At 43.6% G+C, this 15,093-nt stretch overlaps 1 protein-coding gene across 5 annotated transcripts; it reads right to left on the minus strand.

Annotated features, from left to right (window-relative positions):
- Positions 1–426: 426 nt before the first annotated feature.
- Positions 427–9,005, minus strand: dab2 (DAB adaptor protein 2). 5 transcript variants are annotated; one of them, XM_047329651.1, is made up of 15 exons: positions 8,750–9,005; positions 5,882–6,156; positions 5,621–5,754; positions 5,246–5,344; positions 5,019–5,150; positions 4,845–4,928; positions 4,530–4,556; positions 4,368–4,418; positions 4,195–4,257; positions 2,737–3,342; positions 2,040–2,169; positions 1,300–1,938; positions 1,028–1,203; positions 850–942; positions 427–774 (listed from the first exon to the last, which is right to left on the minus strand). In XM_047329651.1, exons 2-14 carry the CDS (start codon positions 6,024–6,026, stop codon positions 868–870), a joined length of 2,361 nt encoding a protein of 786 aa, XP_047185607.1. In that variant the 5' UTR covers positions 6,027–6,156; positions 8,750–9,005; the 3' UTR covers positions 427–774; positions 850–867. The 5 variants fall into 5 exon arrangements, with proteins under 5 accessions (XP_047185607.1, XP_047185606.1, XP_035463116.2 ...); XM_047329650.1 differs by having other exon boundaries at positions 850–939; positions 5,621–5,760; XM_035607223.2 differs by having other exon boundaries at positions 5,621–5,760; positions 8,750–9,004.
- Positions 9,006–15,093: the final 6,088 nt, after the last annotated feature.

The following is a 15,093-nucleotide window of genomic DNA, read 5'->3' on the forward strand; positions in this document are numbered from 1 at the left end:
AAGGAGACGAAAATGAAAATATTGAAGTACACTTTTCTCAAAATTGTACAAAAGAACAGTAGATGAAATGTATTTGGTTGCTTCTCACCACTGGTAATAAATGCAATTTATTTTTCAGTTTATTTATTTTATATTATTAATACAGGATTGCAAGGACTCTCTTTTCCTTTTTGAAACAAAGTTCAGTCCCAGTTATTGTGCCAAGTTTCGTATTTGTGGTTCATTTCAGATCACAATTTCAATTGCATTTGGATGTATATGTGCTTTCACTGTATATCCAACTTATTAGCATTAAGCTAAAAATGTAATCTCATGCTGTGACCGTGACTGTGACCTTTGAATTTTCTTGAATCATACAGTAAAGTAAACTGCTGATTCACTAACTCTGTTTGAGGAAGACAATTGACTTGTCAACACCTTGCAGCATTATGGGTGAATTCTTTTATTTCTTTAATACACATAGGATCAGCAGTGAGCCTCTTTGGACATGCCTTCTCTCTCTCTCTCTCTCTCTCTCTCTCTCTCTCACACACAGACACACACACCCCGTTTCTTTCTTCAGCAGATCATGACATAACATTTACTTCTCAGATCAGTGGTCTTCAGAAATAAGGGAACTACTGATTGGACAGACAACAAAAACATCAGAGGTGTAGAAATAAGGGTGCATCGGGGACAAGAGTTAGAATAGTTCTGGATTGTCTCGGGCATGAAGCTGATTGTCCCAACGATGTGATGTGAAGGCTTCCGTTTGCTCCATTTACTCTATTTCCACTGAAAGGAAACAAGAGGAAATTGTGAAAATTGTCTGTACTCTGAGCAGATGAATTGTGCTATGACATGACTTACTTGCGAACAAAGTCGTCATCAAGCAAAGGGGTTCCCAAAAGGATCCCCAAAAGCAGCTGTTGAACCAGAAGTCTGACCAACAGTAGCAGTCTGCTGTAAGATTGATAAATATGAACATATTATCACCTGGAGCTGCTTGTGATAGTGTAATTTTTGGTTAATCTGTGAATGTATGTACCATAGTTACAGGTGGCATGCCAAATGAACTGGAGTTTGGAGCCCCAAATGCATCATCAAACATGTTGCCTGGTGCTGAGTTTTTTGAGATGGGAGCAGGAGTGAAGGCATCAAGGAGACCAGGGTTAAAGCTCAGAGCTGGGGCTGCAGCTGGAACAGGAGCAAGTTTAGGGGCATCTAAACACAAAAGAGGACACAATTAGTGACAAATCTCAGCGCCATCTACACGTCAACTTGCAAAGTTTATCTCCGTGCATTATGCAGCTGGTTTACCATTTGGTGCAGACATTTGATTGATATCAAAGTCATCATGATCTGCAGTGTCCTGAGCCAGGCCCACTTTACTGGAAAAGTACTGATCAAATGCCACCGCTTCACAGCCGCTGGAGGTCGGAGCAGAGTTGGACCCGAGCTCTCCTTTCCTGGCTGGGATGGCCGGAGGCTTGGCAAGCTGGAAGTCTTTGAACATGTCCTTTCCGGTCTTCTTCTCTTTTTCTCCAAGTGGGTCCAATGCTGTGAAGGCACTGTTCTCTACCTTTGGAGGGGCCTCTTTAGCAGGCGGCCTAGGAGGGGGACGTGACGGACCTTGATGGTCACCCATTGCCAAGAATGCGCCTGCGTGGAAAGGATTGGTCATTGCGGGCTGGCCCCATCCTGGAGCACCAAGTGGCCCAGCTGGTGGAGGCTGGCCCCAGGCGTGGGGCGGGACGCCAAACTGTGGTGGCACCTGCTGGCCCCAGGCTGCGGGTGGTATGGGTAAACCACCAAAGGCAGATGGCTGTGGGAAGTTGGGCCCAGGGCCTGGAGCTGTCATTCCAGGCATAGGAAACATGGATGGTGCAGCGGTGGGGGCTCCCCACATGCCTGCAGCAGGGATACTTGTGGTAGGTGGAGGACTGAGCTGAAGATTCCCTGAGTGTGGAAAAAAATGAACATAGAAGGTTTAAGGGAATGAAACAAAGCCTGAAAAACCAATTTGCATCCAAGACCAAAAAAATCCCCTCGTGTGTTACCCAGAGCTGCTAAAGAGGAGGGAGCCGAGTTGGCAGGTGTGCAGCTGAAAAAGTCACTTGGAGCAGATGAACCCTCAGATGGACCAGGAGCAGCAAACAGCTCTCCTCCAAACAGGTCACTTGATGCAGACTATTCACCAAAAAATGACAACAAAAATATGAAGTAACGTTGCGATCATTGACATCATTATATCCACGGTTACTCATAAACTACAGCAACAAATGATTTTACTTTAATAATGTATATCACAAATTAATATTATTTGACCTGAAAGCTGATAAATATGCATGCTTTTCCACTCACCAGTGCTTTTTTTTCACTGAAGCATGAATGTTAGAAAAGTGATTAAGAGCAGAGGAGAGAGAGTGTGCAGTCGATTGTTCAGTTCAAGACAGTCAAAGTGTCATTTACAGTATCAAAGCCAGTCAGAGAAGCATGTGACCACCTGTGCATGCACAAAGACAGAACGGATCCAAACAACGAGCCGGTTAACCACAGGTCTAAAATTACAGGCCTCGCATCTCATGTAAACCCAATGCATTCTCCAGCATGACATATCCTGCTGACACCAGTGCATCCACCCAAATGCTCAGAGAAGAGATGTTAGCAACTCTTGGGGGAAAAAAAAAGGTACAGAAACTCCCATTTTCAGGCATCACACATGCAACTAGGATTTATCTGGTTACGAAATGTCACCTTTGCACTCCTTCGACCTCGTCCAGCCTTAGAGCTCTGCGGAGGGGGGTTTATGACAACTGAATCCCTGCTATGAGTCGCAGGGGGTTGTGGGTGATGAGCTATGCCGTTAGCGACGGGTGAAGTGTTCGAAGGCGAGTCAAAAAAGGGGTTTTTGGTTGAGAGAACAGGTCCAGAATCATTTCCGTCCATCATGGTAGTTGTGCTGCCTTGAGTTATTTTGCCACCTAGTGGCCACTGTCCGTTACTGAGAGCAAGGATCATGGTCTTGCTGGTTAACCCGTTCATCTGCTGACCAAAGTGTTCAGAGTTTCCATTGAAACTACCGTTCATGATTATCTTGTTAGTGCTGCCAGCAGTGGTGCTTAGTTGACCGGTGGTGAGGAATATCTGTGAATTGTCGGGTGATTTAGAAAGGGGGTCATCTCTGAAAGGGTCATTGTCTGGGGTTGGAAAGTAACCAAACGGCGAGGAAAAGGGATTCTCTGTCTGAGGAGACTCCCTAGGGTCAGGGGCACAGGAAGTAAGAAAGGAGTTTCCCTTAATGCAATTCTGATTGCTGTCAACTTCGGCGGAAAAGTCCAGCAAGAGAATATCATTTGAGTCCTGGTTAACATGTGAAGGTACAGTGGGGGAGAGAGAGAGAGAGAAAAAAAGATTTATGAATCACGTCTGCAAAAGGAGATTAACACACGTGTTAACACAATGCAAAATGAATCACGTGGTGTGAAAAGACGTGGAGATTTAAAGCTGCTACCTGAATATTTAATATCAATGTTGAATTAGACTTGATGGACTCTGGAATGTGATTGACCCTCTTCCAGTTCAGAAAATGAAGTTGTGACCAAAATTCTCACTTGCTTGCCAGGGAGTATAAATATGCTAGAGTCAGCACTTGCAACGCGACCAGCTGTCTCAGCAGCAGTGCTGTGCAACACTACAATTTTTGAACACCAGGGGTCAGCAAATTCAATACAAATCTGTTTTATAGATTCTGCTAGTAGCAGCTTTAAAAGGTTTAACGTTCAACAATGAGATTGGTAAACATGGAGCATAAACTCAATTCTTGAAAGGGTGTTTTTGCGCCAATCATAAAATTGACAAATCATTTTAAAGAATATTTTTGTTTAAATGTTAACACAAAACTGTGGTCTTTTTAGAATTGAGTTTACACACAGAAAAGGAATGACTTCGGAGGTTATTCAGTGGAGCATGTAGCAAACCAGATTTCTATTATTGCACTTACTGTATCAATATTATTAATTATTTTTTTGCTTTCCAAAGAAAATCCTACTTTAGAGAAAACACCGGATGGCGCCTATTGTAGTTATTGAACTGTGTAAAAAGTATACAAAGTAAATATAGGACTGTAAACACCGAGCTGCACTTCACAGACCAAGTATAATTCCACTATGCAGTGGATAAAGGGGACATTTGACACTGTGGCACCACACTTACATTTGGAGCCTGGATGTCTGGGGGGGTTGACATGGCTCCAAAAAGGTCAAGCTGCTCCACTGGCTGGATGTCAAAAGGAAATAGAAACATACCGTATTCATCCAGCTATTAAAACCACTATAACTGTGATATTTTTTTCAATGTCGGGCAGCAAACAGCGGAGTAACTCTTACTTGGGTGGTTTTCACGTCACTGTCCATATTTAACAAGGCATCATTTCCATTCTGAAAACAAAACAGAGAAACTGAAGGTTGAATCAAGGGAGAGAGAGAGAGAGAGAGAGAGAGAGAGAAACTATTTGAAAAAAAAACCCCAGAGTGCTTCCAAGTGCTTACCTCAACTACCACACTGCCATTTTCACCCTGTAAACAGAAGGAGACTGTTAATGGCTGTGCTTATTTTTTTGAATTTCCTGAGGCGTGTGTCATTTCACGTCATTTCAGGGGGAAGATGTGATTCCCTGAGAGAGCACAGAGAGGCAGTGTTGGCATACGAGACGTATATACAGTGTGTATCCTGTCAGCCCTCCCAGATGAACAAACCAAAAGCTTTTGAGAAAGAAAATGTTCTCACCGTCCAACTTTTGAAAAGGAAATTAAAAAAAAAATACTTTTTCCAGTTTTAAAGTCAAAAGCCCCTAAGCCAGTTACCTTCTGCAAGGCCTCTGCCTCCTTCTTCCTCGTGTTGAAGATCACCTGGAAGAGATCTTTCAGATCAATGACCAGGGGCTCTGCCTGTTATGGAGGCAGAAAGGACAGGATGGTGAGAACGCCTGCGTTTCTTTTTCCTCACGTGTCCGTGTGCCGGTCGGCGAGTGTCATCACCTGTTGTGCAGTCTTGATGGCAAAGAACTGATGCTGTCCCTCTGCGCCGCACACATATCCAAACGCCCTGTTGTCCGTCACATCTCTGGCGATGAAGGAGATCTTATTCACCACGTGCTCGTGTTCGATCACCTGCGTGACGAGGACACAGGCTTCGTTAGCAATGCAACTACAACCGCGTGCACTCCAGTTTGTGATCCGACAGTGGTGGGGGGGGGGGAACTCACTCCCGACTTCTCGTCAATGATCTTGATCCCCGACATGGAAATGTTGACCCAGATCCTCTGTTTGTGCTTGCCTTGGGACCGAGCAGCTACTGCCATGCCCTGGAGAGAGAAAAAAATGATTTTTCGTTCAACGTTGAAGTAAACAAAACATGACTGCAGATTTGAGGCTCTGTAAAGTTCCTGCACACTGTCGCCCCCTGCAGCAAGGACACATCTACAGGTGTTCTTCAGCCACTGCAACACATGGAAAGAATAGTCCCTGACGAGCCACGATACAGTAGCAAATGAGCATGTTTGTCAGACACCACCACCTTTAGCCATTCTCTTAACATTCTTTCAAAGCTGGCAGGGTAAGTCTCTGCTCTCGTGCTGCACCTTAAGCTTCATCATGGAGTCCTGGCACATCTTGTCTCCCCGGGCCTCCTGAACATCATCGACGCCAATCAGTTTGGCCTTGTACCTCACTCCATCCCCTTGAAACCTGCCCAGCAGGTACTCATCTGTCTTCTCTGGAACTTTACAAAAAAGAAAAGAAAAAGGAGGGTAGATGTTTTTGGTAAAAAATATTCTTATAAATAAATAGTTCATTTTAAAGTCTTAATGAAGGCATGATCGTGTTTTTCTCCCATCGTTCACCTTTCTTCTTCTCCTTCTTGAACGGCACCTTGGATGTGGCTGTTGCAGGGGAGGCCGGGGGGGTGTTGGAGGTTGAGCCTGTGGACGGGGAGGAGACGCCGGGCTCGGCAGGGACGGGCGCGCTGCTCGCCACCTCTGCAGACATGGCGGGGAGAGAGAGCCTCACTGGACAAGTGGACGGTCAGGGGTAAGGCAGACGGCGGCTCCGCGTTCAGGGGTGGTCAAACCAAGCAGATGACTCTTAACACCCACACATGCTCCTCGTGTTATTTTATCTGGAACAGAAAAAGTGAAGTGGAACAGTGTTGGGGGGGGGGGGGGAGGAGACAAAAAAGAAGAATATGAGTGGTTATTACTCACTTATTCTTGGTAAAAACAAGCACTGTAAATGAAGATAATTAACATATTTTGTGACTACTAGAAAAGTTTTTAGTAAGAAGCTGCACATCATAAACAATCATATTCTTTTAACTATCCACAGTAAACATTTACAACCACAGAAACATCCTTCAGGGGGAGAAGCATAACAACACATATGACCCATAAAATAGCATAGCCTTGTTAACAAAAAGCACAGAAAACACACACTTTAACCCAGCATTATAAAAGCTGTGTGAGTTGTTGGAACCTGTAAAGGACTGAATAAGCCTTAAGACGAAGAGGGCAGTGCTCACAGTCACCTCTTCATAAATGTCCTGCTGTCCCGTCACTGAACTCTATATTCATTTTGATGGAATAACCCAGTATCACAATAAAAGTGCGGATGGACAGAAGGAAAAGACATTTTGTAATCACCCTGCCACATCATGTGATGTGTTCCCCCTGTTAATATCCGGCGAGCCGTGCAAGCTGGTGGCTCAGACTATAGCAACATGCTAGTCACACATGTATCATAATTTCCATCCATTTAAGTGGCAGTATACTGACATCAGTCACAAACACCTCCGCACTCCCTGTGCAGGATATGTCACATCACAGCGGATCAGATGCCACAGGTTCACCCATTTCTCCTCAGCAATGATAACAGCAAAAATCTACATTTGTGCAGATACATCACCGTCACCATGAATCGAACAATCGCAACAAAATGTAATTGATGACATGCGTTCAGCCAGACCAAAAAAAGGGCATAAAGGAGTGCATATGTGGGACATACATACCTATAGGACAACTTCCACAGGCTACACTGACAAGAACACCAGTGAAAAAAGAGATTGTGAGCTCTGCAGGAGAGACCAAAGGTTCATAGTGGGCAAAGGTTGAGCTATTACCTGAGGTTAATCTTACGCTTGCAGAGCAAAAGATCTCGTGATGCCCAGTTAAGCGACAATAAACCAAAATTGGAGCCTTGGGAATGATCACTTACTCATAATGTTCTCAGTTTCAAGCTGCCTATAAAAAAAAAACTTTCATTACATTTAATAGATTGGCGACGTGGAATCAGGTCAAAACTTTCCTCGAGCATATAGATTAGAATATAGAAAAGACTATATATAAGACTATTTACTCTGTTGTTTATGATGAACTAAATCAGATTGGCAATTAATTTGATTCATAAAGGAAATGAGAGGTGTACCGGATGAGATTACAGATGTGTTATCCAGGAACCTCTTTATGAAACCCATCGGATCATATCACAAAATGACAAGTATAGTAAATTCAAAAAAGGAGGGTGCTTTGAGAATTGTCTTTTCTTTGTCAAGTGAGTTTTCTTTAAGTTGCAGTTTGAAGGAGGATTGCATCACAAGAGCTACTGTACAGCAGAGCTGTAAAACAATAAAAACTCTTTATTTTATCTGCCAGTACCAGTTTGCTCAAGGGAACGAGCAGCGTGAGCCCAGGGTAACATCCCCATGGTGACATTTAAATCCCCGCAGTGCTCAGATGCCGTTTCTGCTGCTGTGCACGGGAGCGTGGAAAAAAAACAAGAACCCTACACACTTGGTGATGCTCCATTAACACAAGCATGACACACGATTGCACTTGTCCAGTCCCTGCAGTGGTGTCAGAGTCCCGCTGGCTGGAGGCATAGGCTAATAAAAAGGGCAACACGTCAGCGCTTCATTGCAGAGTTAAGTTAAAGGATTACATTTTAACAGCTCAAGAGGCAGTCACTAGACCGGCAGATGAAGGATGAAGAGAGAAGTCTGGAGCTTTGCTTCTTTTTTCACGACATCCGCCAGTGTCCAAAAAGAAAGAAAACGCTTTGGCACAGCAAAAAAAAAAAAAGAAAAGAGGGTGAATTCCCGCCTGTCAGCAGAATAAAGCAGCAGTGGAAAAGGCAGAAATGTCACAATCCTGGGCCGTCAGGAAACGTAAACTGCTGCACATCTGGAGGAAATCAGGGAATGACTCAGTCTGCAAGTGAATGAGATGGTGAAATACCACAGGGCCCGCTGGTGAACAGAGAGAGCATGCAAACACTTTCATACATAACAGGGAAAACAGCTCTCAGCTCTCGGGCTGGGGCATGTGTGTGGGTTGGGAGGAGCACATTAAAAACATGCTCAAAATCATAATTGTCTCAAGATTAAAGAAGAGGGGGGGGGGGGATGTTGTTTGGTTGAAGCCCCAGTGATCTGAAAGGAAAACGAACATGGGCAGAAAAACTCAGTCGAGACAGAATAGAACCAAGAGTTTAGTGAGAAAATGAAAAGGGGGAGAAAAAAAAGAGAATTTAGTTCAACGTCCCGAGATGATGCGTCGTCGACGACTGTTTGAGACAGAGACAAACTTGACGTGTAGTTTTTCACTGAGGCTCAGTCCACATAAGTGACTTTTCCACACTGGAACTACTCTGGAGGCGACTGGCCAGCCCGGGGAGACGGAACTAACGAATGGAAAGTACAGTGAAGCACAACGCCGTACCTGGGTGGGAGCGCGCAGGGGGATGGCGAGGTCCCGCTGCTCGGGGCGGCGATGGGTCTATTTGTCTGGAGTTGTTGTCGTTTGTCCGTTCGGTTCGCGCGATGCCGCCGCGGCCCCGGTCCGAGGTGAGCGGAGGAAGAAAAAAACCAAGTCAAACAGAGCTCCGGGAAAAAGGCGCAGGAGTCCGACGCTTTCCGCCGAACGCAGTGGACAGAGAGCAGAGGCTGCCTGCGGACTCCCAGTTGAACCCTTCACTGGCTGACATGGAGCCGGGGCACTGCGCATCTCGGCCGGGAGGGGGGCGGTCCCTCTTCACGCGTAGGAACACAGCCCCGCCGGCCACATCGCCCTGCTGAAGTAAGTGGGTCATGAAAAAAAGAAAGACAAGAAAAATGGTTGGTTTGATTTCGTTTGTGGTACAACTCACTGTTTGTTTTTGGGTTTTTTTTACCAATGATGGTTCCCCAACTCAGCACCTCTACGTGCCTTTTACTCTGTCAAAGCTCTACTCCTGACCACAAGTTATGATTATGGAGATGGTCTGGACGAATTTGAATTCACAAGATGTTAGAAGTTGTGATATGTGTTTCTGCAATGTGACCAGGTAATTGTTTTGTGCCTGTTATGAAGTTTAGTCAGCAAACAATTTAGTGATGTGCTGGGCCAGAATCAGGTAATTAATAAGATTTTGTGTGTGTGTGTGTGTGTGTGTGTGTGGTTCCAATAATGCCAATTAATTAGAGAGGTAAGTCTACCATCATCAGTTGTTTTTATAAATGGAGTAAAGTTTAGGTGGAAAAGTTTATGCCCAGGTACTTAATATTAACGGTGGGAATGGGGAGAGGGATAAAGCACTAGATCATCTGCATACAGGCCGATCTTGTTGTGGTTTTGGATTCCCTTAATGTTGTCGTTCTGAGCTATTGCAGCAGCAAGAGGTTCAATAAAAAGAGCATAAAGTGATGGAGAGAGTGGGCATTTTTGCGTGGCTGCCCTGTGCTGTGTACAATTGTATGTGAATCAATTGGTAGCAACTGTGACCATTTGTGAACTGAACGGCATTCTTCTGGTTCACCTCACCGGTAAGTCTACCATCATCAGTTGTTTTTTTAAATGGAGTGAAGTTTAGGCTGGAATGTTTATGCCCAGATTCTTAATATTAATGGTGGGAATGGGGAGAGAGATAAAGCATTAGATCAGTGGCGGACTCAGGCTGTTTGAGGGGCAGGGGCAGAAAAATAAAAAGGGCACATACTGCACACCCACCAATGCGCAAAAAGCTATAATGCATCAAGTATGATGAAATTGTCTTCTTACATTGAAGGGCATCTAAGAGGGCACTTAAGTTTATCCCATTGTAAGTGCACCCACAGTGTTTGTCATCGGTTTCTGAGAGACTATGGGTGGTGGCCATCACACCCTCTTGGGGGGTCCGGGGGCATTTTAAAGTTAAATCCATCATCTGGTGAACTTTGATAGCAAATTACTAGATCTATGAAGGACTTTATGCTCTTGTCAACAATTGTGTGCTGTAGCCTTACAACACATACATGTGTTATATGGACACTGACCCCCTCCCACATACACGTATAAAAATGGGGAAAAGTAGCTTCTTCTGAAAAGTGCGCTGCTGGGTGACAGTCTGAGAGCTGCTCTGCAAAACACAAATAAACTATGTGTCTAGTCGCGTCTTAGCATTGACGTTGTATCTATAGTCGCACCAATAATTTGCGTCATGTTTGGTTTGAGCTCCCCTTTAGATATCTTTGATTTTGCTATGAGAAGTGTAAAAATATTTTTGGGTTTGTTATGAGTCTATGGTGCAACAAATTTGACTACGGCTGGCCGCCACTGACTTCATCATGTTTTGTCACCTGTAGGAGTAACATATACAGCACTGCATCCCATTTTCTCTGCTGGAAAGGGGAGCCTTTAGGGCACTGTCATATATGGGCGACATATAGGCCACTTCATAACGGCACCCTTTTCCATTGGAAAGGGCACCCATATAGGGAACATCAAGTTTAGACCATTGTAAGCGCACCTTATAGGGCACTGCATCACGTTTTCTCCACTAGAAGGGCCCTCATTAAGACACATTATTAAATTGTCTTGCTCTAAAGGGCACATAATGTCATAATTTATTGCATGAAAGGGCACCCTAGAGGGCACTCAATCATATTTTGTCCAATGTGAATGGCAGCCAATATGGAACTTCCTCTCGTTTTTGCCCCCCCTGGTTCCACCAGTGCATTAGATCATCTGCATACAGACTGATCTTGTTGTGGTTTTGGATTCATTTCTCATTCTGAGGTATTCCCTTGTCGTTCTGAGGTATTGCAGCAGCAAGAGGTTCGATAAAAAGAGCATAAAGTGATGGAGAGAGTGGGCATTTTTGCATGGCTGCCCTGTGCTGTGTACAATTGTATGTGAATCAATTGGTAGCAACTGTGACCATTTGTGAACTGAACGGCATTCTTGTCAAATCTGTGTCGTATCCCGAACAGAGAGTTCCAATTCAATGTGTAAAATACTTTTTCGGCAGAGAAGATGCAGAAAGAAATGAACAGATTTTGAAATCACAGGTATGTGTGCCTTTAAATTAACTGGCTTAATGACAAAGGGCTCTTAGTGATGAAGCCACAGAGAACCATCATCCGAGTCTGCAGCTCCTCTCATCTCTATGGGACTCCATGGTTCTAAGCTCCTTGTTTTGGTTTTAGGGTCCCAAACTTCATCGTTACTGTTTTGTGTCACTCTGGGATAGCATAATTTTCAGCAGCAGCAAGCCACTGTTTCAGCAACAAAAAGCCCTGTAACCCACTGCTCTACCAGCCAGATATTTCCCTCAGAAGTTTTTAGACCAAAACATAGCTAAGATGAGAGTGGAAACTAAACATGCCAAACACACAAAATTAATGTTAATATTGCATTTGCTGGATGTGTCAATAAGCTACTGGCTCACAAGCCACATCATCTTAAAAAGGAAAAATAAATGTATGTCAATGTTGTGTTCACAGCTTGTTTCCACTGTGCTCAAGTAGCCAAAGAAAATCAGTTTGTGCAGCTTTAATTTTCCAATACAGCTACTTTCCAATTAAGCTGCTGCTTAACAGTAGAAATATTGTTTGAAATTAAATAAGTAAATTAATTTGAAAGATATGATTGCCTTTCTTTTCTATTTTGTAACGGGGCAGACGGGGTCGAAAACGGCAATGTTCAACTGAACATTTGTGGCAGAGAAATCCATGACAATATTGTATTCTACCTTCCTCTGCCAGCAAGAATGGGTCACTTTCAATTTGTAAAACAAATTCATATCATATTGGTGTCACAGATAAATGTTATGTACAATAAGCATCATAACATGAAATGTAGAAGGAGTAAGGTGGTAGAAGAGCTTAGGCCAGGGGGGAAAGCTGCACTCTTGCTGACACATCTCTTTTTTAAAGGACAGGCACTACATTTCCTCTGCTAGTCCTATTGCAGTTAACTGACGGTTGAAAATGGGCCATGAACTTCCTCAATATGAATGTCTATTTTGCCTTTGATACCATATAATGATTCAGACATGAAATTACAGTTTTTATATTCGCTGTTCTAAACACTGAGGGCCAGTAAATGACGTTCCCAGGAAGAAAATCCTCAAGCCACACAGGAAGTGTTTTGTGTCATGTTTGCAGAAGCATCAGTGGATGTTTGTTGAGGTAAATTAAGAGATGAACTGTGTAGTTGAGCAGGAGCAGGCACAGTTGAAAAGATAAAGAACTATAACTTTGCCAACAGAGAAAGTTAAACAATACAAACAAGAGCTATACAAGACTAAACATCAACATCGGCATCAGCGCTAACATGAGGAGTGATGTCAATGTGGCTTCTTCCCGTGAACTGGTTGGATTCACTTCTCTAAATGTGTGTTTCTATTATGATGGCGAGCCACAGCATCACCGTGGACTTTTCAGAGGACTTTTAAACGACTGATGGTAACTTAAACCCTGACGTATACCTCCGACAGGTGACGCTGTGGTGTCTGTGTTCCTCAGTTCAGCAAATCTGTTCCTATGTTTATATCACAAAGAGCAACAGAATCCATAACACAGAAAAAGTTATAAGATATGACTTTCACTGCTCATATGCTCAGATTTCATGCGGTGAACTTTAAATCTGTTCATTTCCATTCGTCGTTATACACATATATTTGTATATAATATGAAATTTCACGTGAATTTTCGTATTTGACACATGACAACTCAGCCACTTTTTGTTAACCTGTTGGTGCCATAATGACTCAAATCACAGAGCCAGCCAACCACCACATGAGAGCAGCCAGATGTAATAATCACATCTGCGCCTTCTTCAACCCAGATCCGAGTCATATTTATGTAGTTCTGGCACCTCAGAGACTCTAAACGGATCATATTTTTGGGCACTCAAACACAATTCATGTCTGATGTTTAGGAGATGTACAGTACACTGTATGGGATGAGATTTCAGAAATGAGAGGGAAAAGGACAGAGGAAGGACGTTCTTCCTGGCTTTGTATCCTGCCTTCTGCTGACTGAGGCTGGTTTTTTGTGGAGATGAGTCCCACAGAAACCAGATAATTCGCTCGATGAGAGCCTGTTTTGCCCTGCAGTCGCCAAGCATGAGAATAATCTTTTTCATAACATGTTCTCATGTTTGGAATGTCATTTGTTTTAGATGTGTTTACTGCTCTCATGTCTATCAATGCAACAGTATTCATATACTAAAGATAAAAGCATTAGTCGTAGCAAAATGTTTTTTCCTGTAGTCAGATTTTAAGAATGTTACCAATCTATTTTCCAGTGTTTCCCTGATGCAGCATTACCGCCTCATGACGTGGGAATAAAGATTTGGTTCCTTGTTCTTCTGTCTGTGATTCATCATCTGTCGTAGATCCAGCACAACCGCACACATGAATGCAGGAGGACATGTTGGACATGTTCTACTTACTCATGTGCAATTTAGACTCACGGCAGCAGCGATTCTGGTGCGACAGGGAAAGGTTTGGGACACCCCTTCATTCAAGAAACAGTACGGATGGCACATTAGAGGATTTATCTTTATGACAGAATGCTGACAGAGACAATCTAATGGTGTCCTTTCCTTCGTTTATGACAGGAAGGCCACAATCCAAACACAACGCATTTCGGGCGTGATTCCTGGAACCGGCTGCCACCGCAGCCAGACCCTAAGATAGCCACTTACAGTATAATTGAGGTAGTCTTAGATTTTATCCCCTCTGTTCATTTAACTCTCAGCTGCAATCACAACTCTTGTCCATTTCAGGCTAAAAATACATCATTCAAGCAGTTGCACAAGTGGCAGTGCAGGAAGTAACGTCATCATATTCTGTTGCACATGATGATGATAAGATTCTACGGGATGCAGTGTGTAAATAACAGTAAAACGGAGCGAAGCGCTACCCCACAAGTGTTTCCACACAGTTCCAACCTCCCTCCCCCCAGAAAAAACAGGAAGTCTTTCTAGTCAGGAGAAATATTGGCCAAGCACCTTACCTACCCTCTGGTTTCCTGAGAAAGCTGGGAGGAAACTGCCGAACCTCGTAAAAGTTGTGACTTCAGCACATACTTGGGCCTCTCCAGCAGGCCATGACCACATTGCCCCTCGACTACCCCAGTTCAGCTTGCAGATAGAGTGGAAGAACGAGGACAGGGCAGGCCCCCACATTGACTCTGGACACAACGGGGAATAGCACGACGGTGTTTATTTAAGTCAGCAGAAAATACGTGTCAACATTCTGAGTATTCTCTGGCTTTACTCTCTCAGATGGATAAACGCAGTCATTTTTTTTCACCTCTGCCACATTTCTGAATCCATGCATAATGGCTCACTTGATCATGAATGATTAGCTAATTTGATTAAAGAATTATCTTAAAAAAGACGTGTCTACTTTTAAATGCAGTAGTGCTTTCCTCTCTCTTCATTGAGATATAGTCTCTTCTCTCTTTTATTTTTTTTTGGGGGGGGGGGGGGTGTTATACAGATTTCACTCCCTCCTTTTGAAGAACAAAGTAATGCAGACTCAGCAAACATCTCCTAGATCACATGACAGATCATTAGGTGCAACAGTTAAAAACTTCCTGTGCGAGGACGCAAGGCTTGTTTTGATGTGTTTACAAAAGAAAATGGTGTTTGATATGGTACAGGAGCACATTAGTGCAAACATGCATTAGGCTACATGTTTTAATTATAGTCTCTATATATACATAATCACCTGGACACATTAACAGTACAAGATTGTGAGACATGGACAAACAATACTTACATACGAATAGTCAGTTCAATGTTGCCATCTTGTG

Source organism: Scophthalmus maximus, chromosome 20 (genome assembly GCF_022379125.1).
Source record: "Scophthalmus maximus strain ysfricsl-2021 chromosome 20, ASM2237912v1, whole genome shotgun sequence".
NCBI classification, from domain to species: domain Eukaryota; kingdom Metazoa; phylum Chordata; class Actinopteri; order Pleuronectiformes; family Scophthalmidae; genus Scophthalmus; species Scophthalmus maximus.